Source organism: Lepisosteus platostomus, chromosome 18, assembly GCF_059453375.1.
Source record: "Lepisosteus platostomus isolate fLepPlt1 chromosome 18, fLepPlt1.hap1, whole genome shotgun sequence".
Classification (NCBI taxonomy): Eukaryota; Metazoa; Chordata; class Actinopteri; order Semionotiformes; family Lepisosteidae; genus Lepisosteus; species Lepisosteus platostomus.
Window position 1 is genome coordinate 12,902,597 of NC_142628.1, and position 27,868 is coordinate 12,930,464.

Consider the following 27,868-nt stretch of genomic DNA (forward strand, 5'->3'; position numbering starts at 1 on the left):
CATCACCACCCTGGATTCCTACACATGCTTTTAGAAAAGAAATCTGTCGGGTCGCAAGCACGGTCATTTGTTTCTCACCACCAAAGGCGTTTTATTTCATCATTTAACTTCACTGTATGCTTCTGCCAAAAAGGATGGTCATAACAGAGAAAATGTGTTCACCTCTCAGTTTCCATGTTCATGAAGTCTGAGGAATATCCCAAAATAGGTGTTACTGACTATGTCCTCAGGGGTAGCAAGCCAAGGGCTTTTCTATTCAATAACCGGGGGAAAAAAACACTAATAAAGTTAATATTAACCGAGTTGATTGTTCTCCATGGGCCTTATAGACGAGACAGTGAAGACTCGCTAGTGGGTGGCCTGTGAAAACAAAGACTACATTCTTGCTCCAGGGAATTTCTTATCCAACTTGCATGAAACTTGAAAAGAATAGAAATGACCTTACATTATTGATCATAATTTTTAAAAAAGGGGTTGATTTTCTTTTGGAATCCAAAAACAGAAAATCAGACAGATCACTTGATCACTCAGATTCACCCACAGATGGTACACCATTCGTTTGTCATGTTAAAGGAGCAAAGAGCGATCCTCTGCCCAGTAGAGAAAGGAAGGCCAATAGCAACCAGAAACCCATGCCCAAAGGCTACCTGCATCCCAGAACACCATCCTTTCACAGCTAGGAGGCAGATGAGCTGATTTTATTTCCAATGGCTTGTTAAATTCCAAGACAATCAGGACAAAGAGAGAGCTGTGGATCGAAACACTGGCATGACTGCCTCCCCCAATTCATGCCCACCCAGTCCAAGGGAATGTGAAACAATTCTCACTCTAAAACAAGAGCCTTTGGCAGTGTCCTGGTCAGGGAGACTGCCTATTGGTGACATATCATCTTGGGAGGAGAGCTGAAGGAGGAGTGAAAACACGTGAATGTTTTGGCCAAAGATGGCATTATACAATACATATGCGCTGCTGGCTTTGTCCTCAACAGGCAAGCAAACACCATTACTTACTTTTTCGAGCTGTTCAATGCAGGGAGTGTGGACCACTATCTTGCAGGCAGCACATTTCTTCCGAGGCACAGATTTCTGCTATGTTGTAGGAATGAGAAAAAAAGGTTCAGTTTCTAAGCCTGAGCTTTAAGCATCAGCAAAGATGGATGATTATTCTTAAACTCGTTGATAAGATGAATTTGTTCCACGAATCTACCAAGAACTTTGTACTATCTCGGTCACAGCAAAAAAAAAAAAAGGCATGCACTCTTGAATTTGATCTCAAAATTCTGAAAGGATACAATTTGGCAAATGCATTTGATTAAGGTGCATTTGACACACCAACCTCAGCAAGAAATGAAGACAGCTCCTTAAGCATTTTTCTATGCTTCCGTTTCTTCACAAAACCTCAAAACTATAGCACTTAAATCAGTGTTCTTTAGCTTTTGTTAGAGAAAAAGAAAGCCCTGACTGTACGCCAAACCCAGTGACTCAGCAAATAAGATAAAAATGAACAGCTGTCTAACTTTGAGCAAGGGTGCCAGATTCTGAACCATGAGGGCCACTCCAGCAGATCTTCATGGTATCTTTAAATCAATTTAACATGCAACTGACCATTTGTATTTCTTAATTATTGCTATGTAGCCCTTAATTGGAGCAATTTAACTGACTAACTTTTAGTCAGGTCTAAAAAAGCCCTAAAAGGGATCTAGAAAATGACCTGTGTGGCATTCAGAAGAGAAAACAAGACCTAATAAACTAATCTATATTTAGTTAAGCCTCTAGATGGCAGTGTCTCAATTCTTTTTTCTTTCAAAAATAAATTCTGTAGTATGCTGCATTAGACACTAGAGGAGTCTCTAACTCTAGAAAAGATTCACAGTTTTGCAGCTGAAGTATAATCTAATACCTTTCTCCTGAAAAGCACTGAATGCCAGCTCACTTTACAACAGATTTCCCCATTGTTGTTTCTTCAGCTGCCCGTCTTGACAAACTCAGTGGGAAACACTGTTTGCCAAGTACAAATTCTCATTTTCCAGGTGGCATCAATGTTCTTCAGTGCTCTAAAACATTTAAACTTGTGATAACACCATTAGAGTAGCTCAGTTTGAAGCCTCCTTACATCCGTTCCATTTTCTCATATCAATAGGCATGGCACTATTAAAGCAGCAATCATGTTTCACAATCTTTTGTCAATATGGCAAACACTGCACAGTAACTTGTGCATTATCTACAGAGATAAAGTACCTGTAGCTGGGAAGAATAATGTGGCATTTATTTGCAGCTGTTGTAAGTTAATACTAACTCTTTAACACAGAGACACACCAGTGTGCAAATCATATGCATTGCATAATAGCATGTGGCAAAAACAAAACCAAGATTCATTTAAAAAAATGGCACATTTTGCAAAAAGCAAGCAGTTGTATGCATGCTCATTCCTGGGCTGCAAAGTGACACACTCCCATCTTGTGACATTTCATTTGTGGCCTTTAAGATTGGTCATTGCAAACCGAAAAGTGTTCTTCAGCTGACATTTGGCTTTCAAGCCAAGCAAATCTTGAGTATTAAACAGAAGCGTTCAAAAGGTGTCCAGTGGTTTTGCGTGCTTCGCTGTATATGATTCACATCCTTACACTGGAGTGTCAAGTGTTGTTGCAATAAGAATTATACATCCTGGAGTGGAGGACTGAGAATAGCACAGACATGGAGTTTTCATTCACAGGAACAGAACTCCGTCCCTTGGTGCCTCTCTCACAGTTCCTTGGTATTATTCCATAACAGCTAGAAGAAGATACACTGGATAATTCTAAACAGCCTCTTATGAATAGAATAGGGGAAGGATGTAGATCACTCACCAGTGCTTTAGCAATGCAGTGCTGCTCTCCAACATAACAGAAGTCTCCTGAGACATTAGTCTCAAACCAGATGTGCTCCCCATACAGGGCATTCTCCTGCATAAAAAAGACAGATGAAGGAAAGCACAAAAACAAGAAAAACCTCAAAAGCCTAATCTCATTTTTCATTGGAGACCGCCTCCAACTACTCCTGCAGAGAAGCTTTTAAGCTAGTTATAGGTTTAAGACATTGAATAATTTAAATATTAGAGACTGTGTGTGCTGTAAGTTTTGGAAAAGCACCATCCACAATACAGTCTTGTTACTCATCCCCATAGATACCAGTAGGTCTAAAAACATTAATATAGCAGAACAATGACTAATTATTCTGCTACAGCAATAATGGTACTAATTTCAGTTACATCCGTGAATTCAAGGACAAAAAGGAGTGGCACAGAAAAGCTTCCTGCCATGAAAGGAAATTTCTTTTCATTAAAATATTTTCCAGGCTCCTTTACAGTTCATATTAATCTTTCTTAAGAAAGACAAAGAAGTAGAGTCCTCACTAAGAGTTATTCTTAACCCTTGTAGACCAGGGTCAGACAGCTCTTGTTCCTGGAGACTGACAGTCCAGCAGTTTTTATCGATCACCCTCAAATAAATCAATTTCTGAGGACAAAAAAATAATAGTTTTCCATCTGCACAAGTGGGAGAAGAGATTAATCTGGTTGCCCAGATAGAGGAGGTGTTGTAGATCTGCAGCCAAGTCCCAGAACTGTCACACCTTTCCTATCATGCTTCTTATCAAAGCTATCTTATTTAACTTCAAAAGGGTGTAATTATCAGAGGATTAAAAGCAAATAGCTGCTGAATAAACAGTTTTCAAAGAACTGAATCATGAAATGCATGCTAGAAAAGGCCCTTTTTCATTACCGTTGCAAATTATCATCAGAACAGATGGGTGACAGAAGTGAATCACTGCTCTTGAGAGAAAATGCATTCAATATTTTTGGGCCTTCTGTACACAGAAGTCCGTATGTTGTGATGAATGCACAGGGAAATAGGAAGACTCTTCATATCGCGGCAACAGCAAAAATAAAATTGTTACTTCCTGCTGTGATCAGATGAAAATGACAGATAAGTGTTCAAGTTGATATTAACTGAAATGCTGTTAAAAAAATATTGCAGTCAAAAAAACACTATTACAACTTGAGAAGCAGGTTCATTCGGAACAGACAATGAGAAGCTTTTCTTCAGAGCAGTCTTTTCGAAGGGCTGTTGATGCACCAATTTGCCTACAGAGATTAGCCTGATTAGCATGGCACCAAGGAGAGTTGTGGAACGACCAGCATTTACTGTAAGTTAGTCATACTGTAGGTTTAAGACATGAATATTCAAATTCTTCACAGACTAAGTGTGCTATATGTTTTGGAAAAGCACTATTCACAACAATCTTGTTAAACATACCCATAGATACCAGTGGGAATAGACATATTATTAACATTAAATATTACTATTGATTCTGCTATAGCAATAATGGCACTAATTTCACTTATAGCAGTCTTTTCTGCGCCACTTTGCATATGACTCAGCACAGCCTTCAAAACATTTCTAAATTGAAACACATGTGCGGGGAACACAGACCAAACCCCTCTGAGCACCAACAGCTCTTATTCACAAATCACGTCTTGAAAGCAACTGTTCCCTGTACTCATCCACACAGTTTCGTCTGACTCAAGGAAACACTGCCAAAGTGTTCTTCCACTTCAGGTGTTTGTCAGACTAAAACATGCAAAACGTTCATAGAAGTATGGGTATCCAATAGCCTTCTGCATACCGTATATCAAATCCTCTTGACATTTCAAGGGTACGGTTTGTTTTTTAAAACTAGGCAACACACAAAGCCAGCCTTGATACTGAGGAAGGACCGAAGATCGATTTATTGATCAATAACTAAGGTCCAAATGGACCAAATTTAAGACATTGGTCAAATTAGCTATCAGCTTGTCCACCAGCATTAGGAATGATCAATTGTTGCCCAGGAAGGAGTCTGGCCACACTCCAAATGATGTGTGACTTTAGTTGAGTAAATGAATAGGCTCGACAGTTGAAAACACATCATCTCATGTCCTCGGAAATCCATTTATTGGCTCAGTAAAAGTAGCAGGGACGGCCGACCCTGGTCTATGAGGTTGAAGAACGTCTCCTGATGAGGGTGCGACTCCGGCGCCGGCGGCGTTTGAGAACTCACATTCCAGTCCACCGTGCTGCGGATCTCCCTGTCCGGGTCGCTCTTCACTGCGGCCGAGGCCCCCGGCTGAGCCACGAGATGCTGGAGTCCCGATTTCGCGATCGCTTTCCTGAAACGACACAAGTCACAGAAGTGTCTCCCTTGGTAAGAGCTTTACCCAGGGGCTTGCAAAGCAATAACTTGAAGCTGCTCAAAGCTCAGCAAAGCCACCACATTGCATTTTTATGAAAGTTTAATAATAATAATAATAATGTTTCTTTATTAGCCCTGTACAATTTCTTGCATTAGGAATTTGTCTTTTCGCAGACCCCAGCTTTTCTCCATGGAGACACAGACACACAGACAGGGAGAGAAGCTTGGGGTCAGAGTGCAGGGTCTGCCATTGTATGGCGCCCCTGGAGCAGTTAGGGTTAAGGGCCTTGCTCAGGGGCCCAGTGGAATAGGATTCCTCTGCCGGCCGCGGGATTTGAACCGGGAACCTTCCAGCCACAGGCGCAGATCCTTAGCCACAGAGCCACCGCTCCGCCCCATTACTATATATTAATATTAATATTAATAATGGGGTAGTAATAACCATTTTATTATTTAACTTTACTTATTTTGGGTTGGAGAGAACAAAGGAAGAAAGTGCATAAATACTTTCAGTAGAAATGCAGAATTTAACTGACAGCAACGTATAGTACCTTACTTTTTTTTGCTTGAATTTCGTATAATAAGTAACACTGTAGTCTGACATTCCAGATTTTTTTTTAACAAAATCTCTGGAATTGCCCTCCCCCTCCTCCCCTTTCCACCCCAGCCTCTACTCCTCTCATATACGGTATCTTTATCATTAGTTACAAGCAACTAAGCTATCTCTATTTTCACCCTTTGTGACCTTTTAAATCGACAGTTCTGTGAGCTGCTGGTTCAATAATCAATGGGATGGGTGACTCACTTTGTAAACAGGAAAGGCAGATGCAGACAACAGTGTTTGTAGAATGTCTGCTAATGACACCCCATTAACACACAGCATTGTATTCACAGGAACTACAGCCTCCAAGTAAGGAAGAATTTGAAAACTGATTATTGCAGATTGCATATCAAAGTCTATCAGACCCTCCTCCCTCTCTTCTCTGTGGAATGGCCAAGCAATAAATCTAAATTATTAAGAAATTCTGATTCTGGTGCCTAAGTCTTTATTCATAATTGAGAGGTTGGAAGAGCACATGGCGAAGAGAACAAATACAGAAATTACTCTGATGTAAAGATAAGGTGAGAGTCAACCGTAGCACTCCAAAACTAAACGCTCTTGAAACCTCAGGACTCAACATGGGGTGTCACTATTTCCACTTCCCTACAGAGATATTCTGTTGATCACAAGGCGACTGGTAACATGGATTATTCACGCAGAACACCCAAGTTTAAAACCGTTACAAGAATCCAACCACTTTGCAGCGATACCTTTCTCTCAGCCCACACTGTACTGCACTGTGACAGCACAAGTTGAAACCTTTTTGCCTACAGTTCCCACAAAATATCTGCAATGCCCGTAAAGTGATGACATATAAAACTACACCGCACAGTGATGGATCCCGCTATAAAGGAAATAACACTAAGTGCTTGCTTGGATTTGCATTACGCCTGTCATAAGAGTGCAGCTTTGCACGAGAGCACCTAAAATCCGCATTTTCTATTTAAGAACACAAGAACATAGTCAACCATTCACTTTCAACTGAATTTGATTACTGGTCGATTTATTTATTTCCCTCCTACCAATTGAAGCACTTTTAACACACATTTGGGGGTCAGACTCATATATCATTAGTTAACCAACAGCGGCAGAGAGTGTTAGTGTTTCAGGTTTAGGGGCGAGTCGTTGCTCGAACTAGATCACACGTCTTCCAGATCACACGGGAAAGCTCAGCTCGACACACCTTGCTGCCTCAACGCGTTTCCCCGAGAACAACACAGGACTACCTTTTCATTTAAAATGAAAAACTGTCACTTGACATTGACGTCACATGCTGCGGCCGACTAGATTTAGCGACCCTGATGAAAGTAATGGTCTACATACGAGAGAAACCCACTCCAAGTTTCGAGCTGGGGGTCGTAATACATCCCCTGCAGTGGGCTGAGGGAGCTCCTCCGCCCGTTAGGCCTCCAGCAGGGGGAACAGTTTCTGTACAGGGATACCGAGGCTCTCCGGGTCGCCACCGAAGAGCGTCTGTTTGGTAAGGGTACCCCCCGCCCCGGCCAGGGGCTCCCGGCCTTGGAGATGGTGGAAATTCTGCGGCTGCCGCCAGCGTTCAAGGAACCACTGGACCGGCGCCGCTGGCTAGTTCTCCTATATTTCCCGTAGAGTCCGTAAGAGCTCTTGCCGTAAAACACAGCCTCAGCCGGCAGCAGGTGGGAGGAGTTCCTCCGAAGGCACCGAGGGGCCCTGATGAGGGGCTTGGCGTTGATGTTCTCCACCTCCAGGCCACGACACATTTCCAGGTCCTGCGGGCTGGGGAGTGCCGTGTCTTCGAACTCCCGGTCGGAAACCGAGATTTCGCTCCAGTCCTCTCGGTCCGAGCAGCAAGCACCGTCTTCCTCATCATCTTCCCCCTCCTCCTCATCCTCCTCCGATTCACTGCCGCTGGTGCAGGGGCTGTCGCCTTCCGAGTCCGAGCAGGACGGGGCTTTCTTCTTCCCCTCCCGACGCATCGCGAGCTGGCGTTCCCCGGGCTGCAGGGACCCATCCTCCTCCTCCTCCGTCATCTGGATCAGGCTGGCCAGCAGCATGGAGGGCCCCAGGAGGTGGGTGTCTATGGTGCGCAGCTTCCCCCCACGTCTCCTGCGCACGGCGAAGCGCGGGTTGAGGCACGGGGTGGTGGTGCTGGACCGGCGCCGTGCCTGCTGCGACTTCACCAGCCTGCTTCCTCCCGGGCAGCGAGCGGCTGGCCCCACAGGAAGTCCCTGCATCTGAACACTAGAGCGGCGCCTCTGAGTCAGCACGGCCGAGGGCAGCCCCGCGCTGGAGCGTCTCCTGGCTTTGCTGGTTGGCACTGCCACACTGGTACGTCTGTGCCTGCAGTACTCGGGGGCGGTCCCACAAGCAGCTGTGGCCTCTTTCCTCTTAAAGTGCCGCCGGAAAAACGTATCCATTTCGCCCAGAGGTACGTGGCTAAGGGCCGGCCTTTTAAGTGCTTGCTGTGACAGCTGTTAACGCAGAAATCAGTCGATCAGCACAGATCAGAGAAGTAAATAACAGCTCCTAGTGTTACAAGGAATGCAGTACTGTTCTTTAGACCTCAAATGTGAAGCAAAGAGGTCATGCCTTTGAAGCCGCCATATAAAATACTACCAGTGAGAGAATTTAATCTACTAGGATGGTCTGTGGCTGCTGATTGTCTGAGCCGATTGTCTGAACCAACGCAACAGACTTGTGTTGCAAGTAGAAAATGGGATTCTAATGAGTATGTTACTGCCAAAAGAGTTATCAACTTAGGTTGATCACTTAACATTGCACAGCTTTACAGACATTGTGAATAGACACCAGGATAAAAATCTTGCGCTTAAATATCACAGACCTACTTTTTAAGTACTTTAAGCTTTTAAAGACCCTATTAAAATAAGTGCAAATGATGGTACTGTAATGTAAGTGCATCCTTGTGCACTTGTTTAAATGATTTGCACTGCTGTAGTGACAGCTGACATTTTCTTGGAAGGTTTTTATTGCTTGCATGTACAGTATGTGCCCTGATATCCCAGGATAAACTGATCCTTTAATATATGTGATGTTATTAACCCTCAGATAAGTTGTTTAATACTTCTGAGAAAAAGTTGTAAGAGCACATTCTTCTGACTCCAAGTTAATCTATATCTGTTAAAATAGTAAAAACTTTACTCTGTTGAGCAAGCCAGAAAAATACAACTGAAAAAAGCACTGAGCCCTTTCAGACTACATGCGTCACACTTTTAGCTGGACTGTCTCAAGAGTCGTCTGTCGAGTCCTGTGGTTACCCAACCTGGCTCTCCTATGATTTTTGCTCCAACCGGGTTCATCATAGGCTAATTAATTTCACTTTTCTGTTTGAGGAATTTTCTTTAAATTTGCTTCCAGCACTTTAAAGGGTCCAAGAGGACTGGGAATTGATATCAAACCAGACAACAAGCTCTGCCTTTCAGAACCACCCTCATTCAGGAGTGTAGCCAGAAATGAAGTCAATGGACGTCAGCAAAAGGACAGAACACTCATTGCTGGCATGTCTGATTGTACCATTCCCACCTGTTTCTCTTTATCATGAAGCAGTCAACTAGAAAGAGCTTCTTACTAGATAACGGCCAGCCAAAAGAGGAGATCAGGAGTGAAGTTCTGTGTTCTCAAGTTGCTGAAAACAGTACCCTTGAAGTAGGGTATGTACGATACTCAGGACTGATCATGTCTGAAAAAGACGTCTGAACAAGCAAGGAGATTAAGCTCTTTCAGGTTCAAGGGTGGGAACCACTGATACAAATCCAATGAATAATCCCATTGCAGAAGTAAGATGTAGCAGCATTCTACCCTAAATACCCACAAAAAATGGGAGCTAAATTTGGCACACCGATTGCAGTTTATGTTCAGCTTTTGCTGCAACAGTAGCTTTTCTTCCCAAGCCATAGTCCTTCTTTGCAATCTGTGCTTGTGAACTACAGTAGGATCTGGGTTGTCCTCATCCATTACCAGGATTAAGATTAATGTTTTTGGCACAAACATAAAAAAGTAAATTGGCAAGGTGGGGTGCAGGCTAATAAAAGTGTTCTTGCTGCTGCATTTTCCAATTAACTTATTACAGGCCATCAACAGAAGAAGCCTCATCAACTTTGCCTAATAAAAATGTCAAAAACTAAAAGAGCACTCCTTGATCTTAGGAGTACCTTGTGTGATCTTGACATACTGTACATGTTTAAATTCATTTAAAGAGATCATGTGAACAATTTTAAAAATACGAGCATCAATAATATATTACTGCAGGAATTCTGCATTTCAAACACAATGATCTATTCAAAAGACAAACTGGAGAGAAAGATTTGAATTAATAATCATACCCAGTATTTGTAGCAAATAAATGCCCTACAATTGCAAACTTTAAAAGATATAACTGCCTCTGATTTACAACATTCAAGATTATTTACTACACCTTAGCATTTATGATAAGCCATTAAAATGTCATGGATCCCACACCCTAATTTTGCCAAAAGTTGTTTTGGTGTGGTTAAGTAGCTATAGTAAGATAAAGCAGACGCATCAAAACATACACCTCCACTGGTCTATAGAAAGCACTTGCTTTGCAGGAAACCACAGTTAGTGTTCTCACTGCTTCATCTTTTGAAAGGTCAGTTATGTCATACCAGTGAGTGAGTGGCTGGGTTGAAGCCGGCCCGTTTCTGCTGACTGAGTTTTTTCAAAGGTTTTGGAACATGTACCTGAGGTCTGAAAAAGCAAGTGTAGAACCAACTTGTGAGGCTGGCTTGTCACATCTGCACAAGGTCAAGACGCCTTAGGCTGTGCGGGACATGGGCCAAATCTTTGCGGCTGTAAAGACGATATATGCCATCCACCATTTTCAAGGAAATCTTCTCTGAAAGAGTAACTTACAGTAGGTCACTCACTCATGCCGCAGACCTTTTGTAGAATGTCGTGTGAAATTCTTAAGACAGTAAAAAAAAAAAACGTATAGAGAGACCCAGAGATGGAAACTGGGAATGAGGTAAATAGCTCCCTGGCGGTTCACAGCAGTACAGACCAAACTCCATCCATTAAAGTGAACCACATTAAATACAGAAAATAAAAAACTAAAGTGACAAGCAGAATAAATCCTTACATGAGCACAGAATCTATACTCGGTCAGTAGACTTTAAAAAAAATGTATGAAGCACAGATGCAAGGTTTCTTCCACTACATAAAGTTTACATTTTAGAAGTGGTGATAAATTAGTGTTCATTTGGAAGCCAGTTTCTGGTTTCCCAGAAGAATGATGAGGAACTCATTACAGTTTCTAGGACAGGTAATTCTCTATAACTTTGCTGCACTGATAAAACCATTAGTTCTTAACCTCAGCTAGTTTCAAATGCTACTATTCTTAAATGGCTGGAAAGCGCAGTGATGCAGTACATCTTTTACAGGAACCTCTGAAGACCTGTAGCTCAATAATGCAGCTAATCTAATCACTTAATAAGCCCACTTAAATGCCCAAGTAGACATCTAAACCTAGTCCCAAATGACCCAATTATTAATGCCTTTGAAGCTGAACGCACCTTTCTCTGCAGTAACATTAAAAAAGTAAGATTATTTCAATCAGTCATTCAAATGGACAGTTATTCTTTTTTTATGTAGTCAAACTTCAGAGATTTTTTTAGGCTCTCAAAACATCAAAATTTAATTTCAGATTTTTGCAGACATTTATAGTCATTAGAACAACAATCTGCTTTCAAAAGATCTACCTTGAGAGGACTCAAATTTTTATCTTAATTTCTCAGGGGTGAATGGTTTGGACAAAGTTCACAAATTCATTTTAACTCTACATTCAAAATATATACCATTACTACTGCACGGATCTCCTTTGCACTCTGGTTTTAACATATTCTCAGGCCTGTTAGTTAACATCACTGAACACCCACGCAAAATCCTTCCTTTTTTAAATCTAAATCAAATAAATAAATAAAACTCTCTGGAGGCTTTGATCTGATTGATAATTTATTCTATTTAAAAAAACCTACAGCAAACAGCCTCTCTCACAGACGAAAAAAAATGTCATGTATCCCAAAGCTGTGAATAATAAGAAAAGACTAAAATGAGAGTTTCCGCCTTCCCTTACCACACAAAAAGAACAAATTGATTAATATTCAGAGACACAAAATGGGACCAATGCACCAGGCGAGAACAAAACACATAAAAAGAATAATTGAACTTCAAATGAGGATAAATTACATTACGACATGTATGCAATTGCAAGAAGCGCTTTCTTTTCGTTTTTGTTGTTTTGGAAAGTGTATTATTTAAGTTTTCTATTCACTGCCCAGGAATTTATTTTCCTGAGCAAAAGCTTTGTGCATGTTTGCGTGGGGGGAAGCAATGAACACATAACCACATAAAAGATAAATTCCTATTTTTTCTCCACACAACCCCATCTCTAAAACCCCTCCTCAAGTGGTAAAATCACCCCCCAGCTCAAAATATTCTTGCACATATTTTATTGTTTTACAGTGAATATTAGCATATTTTGCATATTTTGCAGACACCTAACTATTTATTTTATTTTGTATTGCTGTACCTATTTTAATTTTTAGTCTATTCTGATGTCTGTTTTTGCTTGTCTTGGCCTCGGCTTATAGTCTTATCTATCTATCACCCCATCACTACCCAGTAATATGAATTGCAGGAATGAATGAAGCTCCGATTTCCATCATAGTATAAGGAATGCTACAGTATGTTTATTTGGCAATCAGAGTTCAAAAGCATTCCCCTGGGTGAATTTTTCACAAAAGTAAATGCTTTGCATGCACAGAGGTGCACACATATGAGGCCACCACAAATTATTCTGGTTTCAGAAGTAACTGGTATACCAAAAATAACAAAAACAAGTGCATAGGTGTTTGCTTTCTTTTTTCATAGCCACCAAGATCAAGCCAAAAGTAACAGACGCTGAAGAAACATACGCTTATACGATCAGAGTATGGTTGCAGTCTTAATCAGCGATGCAGAAGCACGATGAGCAAGTTGAACAAAAGTATGAATCACTCGGTGGATCAGTTTGTCTTGACATTTACCCATGACCACGAGTTTGGGGGAAGTGCTCAGGCAGAGGAATTGTGTACGTCTTTAATAAACAAAAAAGGCAGGACTCCTAAAATGTCTCCTCAGTTTATATTCTACTCAGGCAGTATAAGGATTCATAGGAGAGGAGGGAAAAAAAATCCAAAGATGGGCAGCCTCCAGCAGCTGTCATCTCAACAGAATTAGTGGGAACATGTTCCACAAAAACAAAAAAAACATTTAACAGCAGAGGCAGGGCTGCTACATGATCATTTATTAAAGGGGCCTGAGAGAAATCCAAGAATTTGTCAAATTTCCCCCTGGAAAATGGAAAAGATAAACCATTTCACATCATCTAAACATGTTGTTCAAAGATAAAAGTTATTAGAAAAGGCTTATGCATTTGGTAGCATATTGAATGTAAACTAATGTGCTGTATTGTCAAACTCGACAAGACTGAATCCAGTTACAGCAATCCAGCTACATTAGCAGCTTCATTAAAACTTTGAGAGGACAGTCCTTCTTATGCTAGAGGTGAAGTCCTAAAGACCTCCACTGTGGTGACCAGTCAAATCTGTCTTCTACTACTACTACAGGCACTCAAGACAAGTAGTAAAAGGCTTGAAATAGCCTTTCACATTTGAATAGTCAACATCCGGTACTGCTGTACAATACAGGAGGGGAAAGGCAGTGTATAGCATAATACTGTATACTTAGCATTTGCTGTTCCAATTCTGGGATCACCAATGCCCTTTGACAGCTTGCAAACAACAAATAAAACACACATACAGTACATTATGACATACATTGTACCTGGAAATAAATATCACTGTGATGTACAGTAATGTAGGTGCAATAATATTATTCGTAGTATAAAAATGATTTCCTCTTTGGCTTAAACTGTTAAGAAAATACGCAATACAGTAGCTTTCAGTACGTTGGGGAAGGGGGGAGGGGTGACGATTGCTGCTGTAAGGAAATCGCAGCCTAGCATATTATTTCAGATAAACACTTGAGCTCTTATTACCTATTGCACAGCAGCTTAAGTTAACAACATACACAAAAAAAACGCTGCCGGTTCTGTTCAGCTGCTTTTCTATCCTGTTGCCTACTGGTCTGTTGACTCGAGAGGTACACACAGGGACAGCACCCCATTGCTGCAGGCCTGCTGGAGCCTTTGAACTCTGATCAGAACACCCTTTCCCCTGGCCTCTGAAATGCTGAGGCTGCCTGTGTGGAGCACATCACGTCACTGGGAGGACCTGAGAAAACATCCAGAGAGACATGGCAAGATTCAGCCCAGTCTCTTGTCAGATCCCGACCTGGTGTGCCATTCTAGAACGGCTTTCTAGGAGATCTAGAACGGCTTTCAAGGATTCTAGAATTGTGAAAGATGATAATCTGGACTTCCAGCGCATGAACAAAGGTAATTTGTGGTATGCAACAAATAACATTTCGCTGGGGTGGGCTGGGGGTTCCTTCCAGTATAATAAGGGACATTCAAAAACAGAACTTCACTTGAAAATACTACCAGCACTGTGAAATTCTCAATTACAAATGAGCACCAGAATTGCCCCCTTTAAATCATTATACCGCACCTCATATCGGAGTGCTACGGCAGTTGTGTTGAATAATTCACCAGCAAGTGCATCCCTTAGAAGCCTTTCAGAAGAGTAAGACTGCCCTATGCTCTGTGAAATGTGGTCCCAGAGTTTAGTAGAAACCGAAAACAAAATATTAATCTCATTTTTTAACAGCAGATCTTCCACAATTGTGGGACATTGTTTCGGGAACAAATAATTGGTATGAATATTAATTAAAATATACAGAATCTTGCATATGCAAGAACAGTGGAATTAGGAGTGTAGTGATACAGCAAAAGCTAATTCAGATCCAAATGAATTATTTTGCTATATTATCCATAAGCTTTTTCTAGATATATACAGTACATACACCGGAACTAAAAAAGCAAAAAAAAAAACAGCTTTAATGTTTCAGAAGATTGCTTATTCAACTGGGAATTACTTATCACTGACATGAGCTCTTCAGTCAGAACATTATTATAATTACATTAAACAGACAAAGATGCTTCAATAAAGTTGCTATTTTTTAAAAAGCCAGCTTCGGTAATTAAAAGCCATGGGGGAAGATGTGTCATCACAAAGATGCATATGGTATGAAACACACTGCTAAGGCAACAGACTGCACAGCCTTCCCAGCTTCTGCAATTAATTCTCATGATGACTCAAAGAAGCATTTCCTTAGTAGCAGTATTTCAATATGTTAAGCTCATCCAATATTCCTATAAATTTTGCTCTAATATATACCAGCAATTATACTAATTGATGACAGAGATGTACTGTATCACTAATTAATAAAAATGAGTGACAGAGGGACATTTCCTGAATAACAGTTAAAATTAACAACATCTGCAATAAACATCCAAAGCTGTCAACAGGACTATATTGTACCAGGATCACTAGGAAGCAAGAGACTGGCTATTAAGTATTTTCTTTTATATTTTGTGCAATGGGAATCATTAAGCTGCTACATTGCCAAATTAAAAAAAAAGCTACACTAATAAAATTACACCAGACAGCTTTAAAATAAATGCATTCCAGGACCAGGTTTGTCCTAAAACGGATTGAAAACAAAGAAAAACTCAAATAATTCAGAAGAAATTCATTGAAAATCAGTAACTCTAAGCCCGGAGAACTGCTTCTGAAACATAAAACCTTAGATGTTATAAACAAGCCTGTCGACAAATATGATGGCCTAAATTAAATTAATGAGTTTCCTACCACAGGAGATAATGAGGTTAATTTCTTTTCTAAATACAGTTTCATTGAAAAAAGCCATTGAACCAGCCTCTGCCAGTGGAATACCAGTTGGTGGGGGGAGAGGGGAAAACCAAGGAAGAGTTGAAAGCCCTCATTTTAAAAAAGTACAATATATTCAACACTCTTGATGGAAAGGTAGCACGAAATTACAGTTGCTGCTGCTTTCTCTTTTATAGAATTCGAGACATACAGTATCCTCATCAGAAACAATCCACAGAACAAAACAGCAGCCTAGGGGAATCTATGATACAGCTTTAAAATGATCATGTTTATGGCAGGATAGTAAAAAAAAACAAATTAAAAGGTCTCAACTCTTTATAACGATTTATATAACTGCAGACAGAGACTGTTGGGACGAGGCTTTATTTATTGGATATTTTATGTCCTGTATCTTCATCTAAGGTCACAAAAAAGAAAAACAAATCCCCATGAGGAAGCACTATGATTTCCAGAGACCACAAAGTTTCTCAAGAACAACAAATCGAGCAGATTTACAAGCTGTGTAAACGCAGAGCAAGGAATCTTGACCGCCTGTACCGCACTGTTCTTTAACAGGTACAATGTTAGATAGCTTGAACATATCATCAGCTATGGCCTCCTTCACAAACAAGGAATTCCATTCTCAAGACATTACTTTGGTGTGCAGAACAACACGGTTCACATCCCAGTTTTTTTTAACCCTTACCATCACAGCAACACGCAGGTTTCTCTCTCAGACGTACAGGTTACCTTTCTAACACAAAACTAAAATAAATCTGAAAGCTTATCATGTTGCACAGATCCATAATGGAATATATATCATTGAAATCCGATATAGAATGAAATGTACTCTTAATTTTACCCACCAAAACAGGGAAGGGAGCAATGCTTTTACAATGTGTGGCATTCGTTAGCGAGTTGCATTAAAATATTCCGAAAAATTAATGTCTGAGAAGTCATCACACGTACTGTAGCTGTTCTGAATCGAACATCCTGAACCTGGCTTGTTTCCATTCCCCTTATCTTCTGCACTGTGCAAAGCTTATAGGGAGGACACCAGAGCACAAATACACAGTTCCTTGGCGTAAATGCTACAGTCTTATCAGGTGACCTCAGGCAACATTGAGAAGATGAAACCCAAGCTTGGCTCTCCAGCATGGTGACTCATCCACTACTTTATAGAGACTTTCTCGTGAAGCTGGCAGAATACGAAAAGGAACTGTCAGGTAGGCTGGTACAGCACAGACATACCAAAATATTTATAGTCTCACTGCAACTCTGTTTAAATATTCCACCAGCTTCCACACAGACACTGGCTTGCTTCAGATGCAGCCTGCAGGGCTACATCTTGAGCAGACCAAACCAAAAGGATCATGAGCATGAATTTTCAAATGAGAAAACCATATCTATTTTGAGAAATGAAGACTAAAAAGGTTTGTCTGATAGCAAACTATCGTAACCACAAACCTGACAATTTCTCTCTAATACAACTCCATGGCTGATCAGCAGATGAAGGGTGTTTGAAATAAGGTTTACCTTTAGCCAGCTGGACTAACTAAAATTCAAACCAGTAAAAGACTACTAGGCAACACAATATCTTCAAGATTACAGAGAAGGCATTACCTCTCTCAAGAGTGTCTCAACATGTCAGGGCAACAGGGCATGAGAAAAGCATCATAATTAAAAAAAAACATGGGCTATTAATTAACAAAAGCAAGGCAATATGTCTTTTGCTACAGCTGAATGGGTTTTAGAGAAACAGCATAATTTGAGTTTTGTAAATTCATGCAAATTTATGTTCTGGTTTGCAAACTGCTTAGAAAACATTTTAAATGGCCAAGCATCACTTGAGAGGAAAGCTTTCATGCCAAAGTCTCAAGCCAATAAGATTTAAATAATGAATTATTCAAAAAATGATTTTGGTAACCAAATTAGAACATACATGTTACAAATGAGAGGGGGTCATTTATCCCATTGAGTCCATCTGGTAGTTAGTAGCTAATTGATCCAAGAATTGCATCCTGCTATTTCTTGAAAGAAGCTGGGCAACAACTTGACTGGGCATTTTGTTCAACCCTTAAACAAGCCAGTTTTAAATCCACAGTTTACACGTGTGCCTCTGATTTGTCAACACCATTAAGGAGTTTGAAAAGTTAGGTTATCAAACTTGTATTTTAAAAGCCCAAACCACCTATTTGAAATGGCTTATTAAAAACAGTATCCAACAGAGAATTGAACATGAGTTTTGTAAAGAAGGCTAAATTGCATTTTTGTCACCTCAAATGCTTATCCACCACCTTTGTTTAAATATTAATGTACTTTTTATATTATGCATCATGTATTGTTTTTAATGGAAAAGAGCACTACAATACCTATAATAAAGACATCCAATCCAGATTAAAAATCTCAAATCAACAGTTTTCTGGGAAAAATTAATTTTACCCAGGAGACTTCTGGTTAAGTGACCATTGTGTGAGGTCCATTCAGTACATACTTGTACATGATGCTTCACTTTAAGCATCGGACCTTTCCCAAACTTAAGTACAACTTGAAAATGTCTCTGATCTTTGTCAAGGTTAAAAATAACCATTCTGTACTAGGCTAGGTACTAGGTATTCAAATCTGAGGGTTTATTCAGTCTATGTAGATAGATACTACAGCATGTGTGTGCCATTACACAGTAACATTCCAGAAACACAGGCACCAATTCAATTCTTTGAGGCCATTTCCCTGTACAAGAACCCTAGAACCTCCTCTGGTAAAACTTTCAAACCTTCATTTTTTTTTTCAAGCTTAATTCCATTTACTTCCCCACAATGTAATGGTGTTTCCAGTGCACTCTACCACCTTATCTACCCTTTATAATCACTTTAAATCCTTAGAAGCAAACCCAAGACACAACTGCTCCTGAAACCCTCTTGAAGCTACTGGTCATGGTGACACAGAACCAGGTTGCACTCTGCAGAGAATGTTCCCACACCAAAGCCTCAGCATGGTGTGCTGGAGGAACAGCCATCCTTCAGATGAGAAGTTAAACTGTGGTCCTGAATACTTGGTCATTAAAAACCTCATGACACGGTCTATACTGTAAGAGCAAGGTGTTAATCCTGATGTTCTAGCTAAATTCAACTTTGGATCTGCCTCAAGCTCCCTCTTACTTCTACAGGTAAGCTATTTCTCACTTCTCTACTTGATCTGCTGCTTGATGGGGCTGCCGGCACAATGCTGGTGCAGCAACCAGGGGGTTGATGCACTTGAGCAGTGGATGAAGTGGGTTCCCTCCTGTGTCCACACTGGGATCCTTTCGGAAGAAAGGCATTATACAATTGCATTAATTATTAAAATTCACAACTTTCTAATGATAGGTAGAAAAAAGGGTTCATTTGTCAGAGAAGAGCAGTGCACTGTATTTGGATGCTGTGGGCTTTGCATGTCCGCAGAAAGGGCATTCAACTAAAACCTAGCTTGACAACTACTGTATGAAGATCTGGGTTATGAACACAGGGAAATTCTGCTGAAGAACACAAACCTCCGTCTTCCAAGGCAGAATGAGTGAACAGCAACGGAGACGGATGCATTTTGAAAGAGTAACTCTCCTCCTTCTGCAGTGCGCAAACAATTTCTTTTTTGGAAATAAATTCAGTCGGGGTGCACAAAAAGTTGTCAGCAGGAAGATCTCGGGTTTAATCATTAGCAAAGCTCTATAAACTTGGTGTGGGGTGGAACTGGAACAGAAAAACGGAAACTGCAACGATCTCTAGCTCTTAGACAAACCTCTCCGTTTGCCAAAATGGAACCAATCATGGGCTATACAAGACCACAAAAGGTCTGTAAATATCTTGTAATACTTGGAAAATATCTGGAGAACATACTGTAGATAAGCATTCCTTTTTCTTTTAAATGTGTCTGCCAAATTTCGTCCTTTGATTTTTCCCCGACAAGATCTGTTCAACGCCACAAACCAAAAAGTTTCCCTTACCACTATTATACTTTATTCTGTGTACATCTTACAATGCTTTCCACTTCTCTTAAGGTTTTCTGAGGAGGTGGTAGTAAGACACTCCCCGTACTAATGGGAACTAAAAAACCTGATTAACCTTAAAGCCGGTCACAATACAAAGGAACAAAGCTGAGCACAAAGCTTTGATCTTAGAATTATCTAGGAAAACCAAGAGCATTCCTCCTACCAAATAAAACTTTCCAATACATTTCAGGGCCCACAGTTCATGATTTAATGCAGAATGAGCACAATCAAGAGTCTGCAACCCAGTCAGCCTTCACAGACAACAACTCTTGGGAAACGTGTAAACTTTTTCGTTTTTTTAATTCACCTCATCCTCACATTTACAGCCATTAATCAAGGGATAATGTTCTATATTATTCAAACTACTTGTGGTTATTTTATTATCATAACGTCTGTCAGTGAAGGGTGCATTTTGTACTAAAAATGGTCTTGGAAAACCGATCGTAATAACTGAGCAACAGATCGCTTCTTACCAGATGAACCACAGCATTATCTGATCACACCTAATCTTTATTTTTAAAAGAAAACCTTTTAGCATTGTACTCCAGCATTGTGATGGAAACTTACTTTAGGTTCAAAGCTTACTGTATATATGCAGATGATTCTCATTAACGCTAATTTTGGAACATTTATTCAATAAATGTAAAAAATAAATATCTATCCAACTCAGTATTGAATATTTGGGGGATTTCATGGTAAAGTAATCCTGTGTAAATTATTAATTCAGCATAGTTTAAAATATTCTGGAATAACTCACTATTGCCCTGGTTTCCTTTCCAAAAAGATGTGAGACACCACAAAGTTATTACAGCTATATTATACATAAAATGAGACTTTAGGTATACACTCCAACAGAAAAACTGAAAAATGCAATGAAATGCATATGGAAGCATTATTTCTTTTGTAAAAAGTGTTTCCAGAACTAGTATTTCCAGAACCTACTCAAACTACTGTTTCCAAAAGTAGTTTTCTTTAATTACCAAGAAGCATATTACGACACAATGATTATATCTTAAGAAAATAAACCACAAAGGAATACATTTTACACCTAGCAATTGATGTTTGTTAATTACTTGAGAATGCACTGTGACCATCTCACACAAGGATAAAAAACACAGGTCAGTTCTCTGACCAGCATTTCAGTAAGTATTTTTTCAGGCTCTGAAAAAAGAACTTTTTTTGAAATTATTAAATTGATAGGCTAAACCACTGCCCTGCCCTAAAAAATAGAAGAATGCATTTCTCTCCCTCTTGCTAGAGCTTTATTGGGACCAGTTTGAAAAGAAAAAACACGCAACAGGCCTCTGCAGTATTTTCTCCCCATCTCTAATCCTCTACACTGTAAACACAACATTATCATCTGCAAGGAATTAAAGCAGCACTAAAGAATCAGTGTTTTTAGGTTTTTCTTTTCAAATTTGTACAATTACTTCACACAACAATTGCACAAAAACATTTCAAACTATTTGCTTTCTTTGGGATTTTGAAATTGTATGTATTTTCATCTTCAACAACGTGAACACAGTACCTAGTAGTTTACATTAATTAGTTAGAAATTACTAGAACTCAGCAGCTTGATAATAAATTGATTTTGGGAGCAGTGGTTGTGAGACTGTAAGGTTGTGGGTTTGAATCTCAGGAGCGACACTCCTGTCGTACTCCTGAACAAGGTTCTTCAGCTCAGTTGTCCCAATAAAGCTACATACAGCTACACAAAAGGATACAAATAGACATCGCTTCAGATAATATACTGTACACTGATTCCTGAGATCTGTACATCATTGATTGATGTCTTAGAAAAACTGGCCTTTGTTTTGAATAAAACTTATTCGATAAAGTGGACCTGGCTATTTAAGAATTAAAGTGGAAACAAAAATGCATCACCCTATGTGGAACATGACAGTTTCATACTTCACAGAGTCAAACTGTAAAATTCCAAATTCCCCAAAGGAGTAGCTCTAAACGCACTACATGTCAAGCGTTTCACTGTTTGCTTTAAAATGGATCTTTAAGCACAATGACACTCATCTTCATTAACAGAGGAACTGCTAAAAACCATCCCAGAAACACAAAAGTACACTATTGCTTGCACTATAAAAACAAACCTGGTTTTATATTTTTGTACCTTGATGCAAAAGCATTTCTAAAAAAACAAAAAAACAATTTAAATTAAATCAGTCCCACTGCAGAATTTTAAATCTTTGTGGTAGTCACTATATTCAGTGTTAGTTTTTTCCACAGCCACGTACAGTATCAGTGTAAATATTAGAGACCTCTGCGGCTTCAAAAACTAAGACAGTAATGCATTCCCAGACCAATTTAAAACAACGATTTTACAAGACTCAATAGTAAAAAATATTTATACAACCTGGTCTCTGAAGAGAGAGAGTTTTTATCATCCAACCTTTCTTTTGTCCTGTAAACTCCAAGTGATTTAAAGAATTAAAAAGTATAGATCAATCTTTTGGAAGGAGATAGGAGACGGCTGGCCTACTGTAACAGACTTGCTGGAGTGGAAAAGCCAGAGAGAAAAACGTAGTAGGGGGGAGTGGGAGAGAGAGACGATGTGAGTGCTTGCATTAAAATAACTCTTGAGCTGGTAACAGAGTGTACTTCCTCTATATGCTGTTGAGTGTGCGCGCGTGCGCGTGCACACATGCACACACACAGTCACTCGCTGGCTCAATCTGCACAGCAAATCCAGCCAACAGATTAACTCTGTCCTTGGTTTCTACAGCAACCATGCACATACTGTAAGTGACCTGACACTAGCATGTACACAAACACACACAAACAGATGCACCCCAACTGCAAGTAAACCAGTCCTTTCAGTTCCTTCTGCAAAAGCAAACTTTTACCCTGTCAAAAGCACTGGTGAAAAGGAAAAAAACATGCATCAAGACTCAAAGTTTACCCAGTTATGGTCGAGTCAGTGACCTAGAATCCGAATAGATCTGCATCTCTCACAACAGTCACAAGGAAATTGATAAATCAATACGTCACAGAAATCTCAACATCATTTTAAGAAGTAGATCTTAATGGCCACACATCAAGAGATAGTAAGAACACAGCACTGTATGACTATTTAAGTTCTAAATCAATAGCTTACAATACTCTTAGATAGAGCTAGAGATAAACATCACAATTTTTAAAGGAAAACAATATAAAACAAGCTTGCACTTGTTTTGAGATCTGAAACAAAGTGCCAATTAATTTGTTTTATGATTCCTTTTAGATATTGACCTTTAACAAAGCACAGATGAAACTGAAATGTCATTTACTGTATAAATCTGTTACCTAACCCATGTTCCAGTCACTGAAGAAGATTTTTTTAGTTCTGTAACATTCCCATGGAGTGATTTAGAGACTAAAATGAAGCACTCATTAAATGTCTACAAAATACAAACCTTTCTATTTTAATTTTTAAAAATCTGTAGATAGTGAATTTAAAAAAGCAATCTCTAAAACCTCTCTTCTCTTATGTTCTTTGAAAAACATATATGCACGTTATGTTTTTGATAAATACTGTTTTGATAAAGAGCAAGCTGTAGTTGTTATGAATTTGGGATATATGAATATTAATTAGTCCCAGTTGTTTCACAATGCTCAACAAGTGCCAATTTACAGCAGCCTCTTTAAGCAGTTCTACTTCCTGGCATTGTGAAACAGACATGGCTAATTAAATAATTACTTATTATCTATGATATATTATGTACCCTACTGACACAGGCAAGGATGTTGATAATCACAGCCAGGCTCATCCTCTAGAGCAGAAAGTTCACGCAAGTTGGAAAGAGCAAAACAAACCATCTGACATAACAAAATCTCTCCCAGAGAATGAAGTCTCTTCGTTGCCGGTTTCAGTTCCATAGGGTTTACTCTTGCTCAAAGGCCTGACTCCTACCTACCAACAGATCTTCCCCACCCAGCACAGATGAAAGACACAGCTTCATCCTCTAATACTCTGAGGCCGTCACAATGGGTTTCACATGTGCCTCAACCCTCGAGAATTTTCTATAGGGCATCTTGCTCTACAAGTTCTCTTGGGAAATAGAGTTCAACTAGCATCTTAACCCAGGATGATGACTCTCCAATTCATTTTCCAAATCTGTACACCTCACATGTTCCTACCCCAGAGAATAAAACACAGTTTACAGTATACTGTACATACATGCAAATATTCACATTCACACATTCATATTGCATATGTACACAGAATTCTGAAATGTTTCTTTTTCTTTGCTCACTGTGTGAATTAAAGGGCTTGACTGTGGCCTTGTCTCTGGTGGGTGGAGATACGAAAAAGCCAAATCTGTCCCGAGCATGAGATGACCTTCCATGCATAGCACACTGTACTACAGTATACCTGGTTTCAATGTCTTTAAAACCAATTATCATCCTCTCATAGCTGGTTCGGAGAATTGAATTTCACACCAGAGGAAAGGCAATCACTCTTTAGATTGCACAAAAGCACACAGAGAAAGAATCCATTTTCACCTGTGATTTCCCAAGCTGAAAACTGTGCTTGTTAACATCCCCACCCCCATGGAAATCTGTCACAACAATTGTTTTTCCCTGCAAAGCCTTTTCTGCCTCTTCGGCTCCTTTACAAGCAAACCTTTCCCCGAGAGACAGAATCAACATATTTCACAAAAGTTCCCTAGTGTAGAAAAAGAGGTTTTACAAATGTTGACACCAAGCAGCTAACAAACTCACGTTCTGCCTCAGAGTTATCATTTTCACAAACATAAAAGCCAGATAATTAGGCTGACAACATCCATAGACAGACCTCAAACAAGTACTTTTAAGACAACACTACAGTAGGTCACATTTGTCCAACTGGACCCAACAATTTGGGAAAGTGGGAAACACAGGTGTGAGTCTGGGCTCTGTTATTTGCCAAGTATTACCCAGGGTTCACCAAGCCCCTATGCGCCAGCAGCATTATTACCCCTCCATTATTGCCCTCCGTCTGAGGCCCTAGCTGTGTCAGCGGTGCTTGGGGCTCACAGTGTGAATAGGACAAGGCTGTTTCTTTTCCTGTGCAGGCAGGGAGGTTGGAGAATTGGCAGCTCCAAATCTGAGGCAGGTGAATGAACAAGATAAATTGCACCACCTTAAAAAGGTGCATCTTCACGTGCTAATTATCATCCAGCTCTTGGGCAGAAGCAGAAGAATGTTCAGGCTGCCTCCCTCAGCACCTGTCGGAAGGCACTTTTAACACACTACAGTGACAAACGCAAATGAGTTTGCAGCAAGAACATTTGATGTGGCAGTTGTGGGAGAGAGCATCGGTGAAAACGGAGAGCTTTCTTCTCACCTGGTCGCCGGCTGAAAAGCAGAATCAGGTGTGAGCTGTGCAAGTGGTTTAAATTCATTTGCAAAGGAAAGCACATCTTACGAAAGGGACTGGCTGCGTTCTCTTTTTTAAACATTCAAAAGTGAAACAGGCTCTGGGTTTAGACCATTTATTTCTTCTTGCCAAGATTGTAAATAACATTTGGTGGCTTCAGTAGTCATTCCTACAGTCAGTAATAGCGTACTTAAATGATGTGCAGGCACCCGCACAGCTTTGGCTGTGCGGGTGCCTGCCTGCATGCTTGTTATAGTCTCCTCTGTGCATCTGTTCCTGTACAGGATACTCTCTGTCAAGCCAGCAGCCATATCACCCTGCAACTCACAACTGGCAACCCACTGAAGCTAAGCAGGTGTGAGCCTGGTCAGTACCTGGATGGGAGACCTCCTGGGAAAAACTAAGGTTGCTGCTGGAAGAGGTGTTAGTGGGGCCAGCAGGGGGTGCTCACCCTGTGGTCCATGTGGGTCCTAATGCCCCAGTATAGTGATGGGGACACTATACTGTAAACAGGCGCCGTCCTTCGGATGAGACGTAAAACTGAGGTCCTGACTCTCTGTGGTCATTAAAAATCCCAGGGCGCTTCTCGAAAAGAGTAGGGGTGTAACCCCGGTGTCCTGGCCAAATTTCCAATTGGCCCTTACCAATCATGGCCTCCTAATAATCCTCTTCTATGAATTGGCTACATTACTCTGCTCTCCTCCCCACTGATAGCTGATGTGTGGTGAGTGTTCTGGCGCACTATGGCTGCCGTCGCATCATGCAGGTGGATGCTGCACATTGGTGGTGGTGGAGGGGAGTCCCCATTACCTGTAAAGCGCTTTGAGTGGAGTGTCCAGAAAAGCGCTATATAAGTGTAAGCAATTATTATTATTATTATTATAAATATCAGAATCTTTTGTGAATTTAGAATGAAAAATGACGTTTCTTCTTGGTGGCTGTGTTTTAGTTTTGCATTACTTCCAGAGCTCAGAGAGGTTGCTGTTCATCATCAAAACGAAATGAGCACAGTTTATTAACTGCTTGTAATATCTGATCGCCAGATCCCGGACAGTACAGTAAGCAAGGCTGGACTTCGTCAGTACAGGGATTTGAGATGTCAAAAGGAAAACCCAGATTGCCAATATTAAATGGTGTCAGGAGACCAGTAGGTGGCGCTCATACTTTTCACTACTATTTCCAAAAAAACAAATACCCCAGGATGGTGACTGAGGACACTCTCCTTTGGATGATATTAAACTGAGGTCTTAGGTTCTTGATTGTTAATCTTACGGTACTGTTTAAAAGAGTAGGAGTGTTAACCGTGCTGTCTTAGTAAATTCAATGGTTGGTTTATTTAATCTGACCTACCTAAAGGTCCCTCTCAATTCAGCACTTGACCAGGTAAATACTCAGCTAGTTTCTTTAATTGCACCGCAAAACATACAGGTCTATTTACTCTAAAAACTTACAGCTGCTTACCTATCCAAATGCCCAAGTGATTTGAAAACAGCCCAAAGGTCTATTATAATCTAGTATCAACATCTGTGACAGAAAGTTTTCCATCTTCTTTAGGTCAGCAGGAATACAGAAAAAAAAGACAAATAAGCCTATATCCAAGGCAAGGCTGGAAACTGAAAGTTGATCTTTTATTTGTTACAAAATGTTTACATTCTTTTCATCCACAGACAAATTCCAGCCAGGGTTCCCAAAGATGCCATATGGTATGAAATCAAAAGTAATCTTTCAATCTGCAAATGTAGTTTAGAGGGTTAAGAAAGGTTTTAACAACTCTCACTCTGCAGTATCTTTCTGTACATTGCTATGTATTTGAAAGGTCACTGAAAAAACAAGGCTGGAGACCTTGGAACTGCTCTGAACAAATGCAAAAACAGCAATTCCATTTAAAATTTTATCTGCAGCCAAATAACAGTAAGCACATCCATCCACAAGCTAATTATAAAAGTGGTCCAAAATTAAATGTGCAACTTAATTTTATATATGCTGTCAAAGCCAAAGCACTTGCCTGTGTAAAGTATGGCATACAAAACACAGCATAAAAAGTTATTCAAAATGGTTTTAAAGGGAAAAAAAACTCTATACTCAGTGCATGACTTTTTTGTTTCGAGAAGCTTTCTTAGCCCCGTCTATTAAGAAAGAGCTCACAAGGGCTCTTTTTGTTTCCACTTCAAGGCCGAAACGCCAGTGAGTCACTGACTTGCCTGCCAGGACCAGGGGCCGGAGCCCCAGCAGTGTCAAAACCAGCCCTGGCAGGGGCAGGTAACACGTGAATCATGAGGTAAGGGCCCGGAGGGACGCAGAGAGCTGGCCAAACCAATGCCAAATAATGCTGGTCGTCATTGGGAAGGAAAGGGCAGAAGGAAAAATAGTGCAGGGGGTGGCCTCCGGGTCTCTCTCTCACTGCTCCCTTCATGCCTCTGCACAGGGGGTTCTTTCAGTGGAAAAGAACGTGCTGCTTGGAAACCAATGACAACCGCAACAGCAAAGCACCTGAGGTCTCCCAGTGGCAGAAAGTTCTTCTAAATTGGCACTTGGCTCTCAAACCTGCTACCACGTCCCACTGGACAATCATCGCAATGGACGCGCCATTTCAAACACGGAAAAATCAGTCCGGTTGCTTTAATAAGGTGCCGAGGCCTATGAAACACCATGTACTTGGCGTGCCACCCAATTTATCTGAAGAGACACTTTGAACTTAACCGTAATCCAGTTGCCACTTCAGTCCCCAAGTTTTGTGTACACACACTATGCCTCTTTTCAACAGCTGTTTATAATATTGGAGTGCAGTTCCACATTGGCAGTCAAGGAGATGTCTTGCACCTAACGGCTACCAGCAGA

The 27,868-nt window shown here is 40.3% G+C and overlaps 1 protein-coding gene across 21 annotated transcripts in view; it reads right to left on the reverse strand.

The window, feature by feature from the left end:
* The window catches only part of dgkza (diacylglycerol kinase, zeta a), a 179,331-nt gene that overhangs the window by 74,044 nt on the left and 77,419 nt on the right, over positions 1-27,868 (reverse strand). For 5 of the 21 annotated variants that reach the window (XM_088611505.1, XM_088611501.1, XM_088611510.1 and 2 more), the window contains exons 1-6: positions 22,046-22,271; positions 7,132-8,258; positions 5,076-5,184; positions 2,846-2,941; positions 1,011-1,088; positions 828-902 (exon numbers count right to left, since the gene is read on the reverse strand). In XM_088611505.1, the coding sequence (XP_088467631.1) occupies positions 828-902; positions 1,011-1,088; positions 2,846-2,941; positions 5,076-5,184; positions 7,132-8,204 (1,431 nt within the window). In that variant the 5' untranslated portion in view covers positions 8,205-8,258; positions 22,046-22,271. Of the gene's footprint in view, positions 1-827; positions 903-1,010; positions 1,089-2,845; positions 2,942-5,075; positions 5,185-7,131; positions 8,259-22,045; positions 22,273-27,868 lie in introns of those variants that run through there. The other 16 variants (XM_088611514.1, XM_088611513.1, XM_088611512.1 and 13 more) reach the window with 8 other exon arrangements.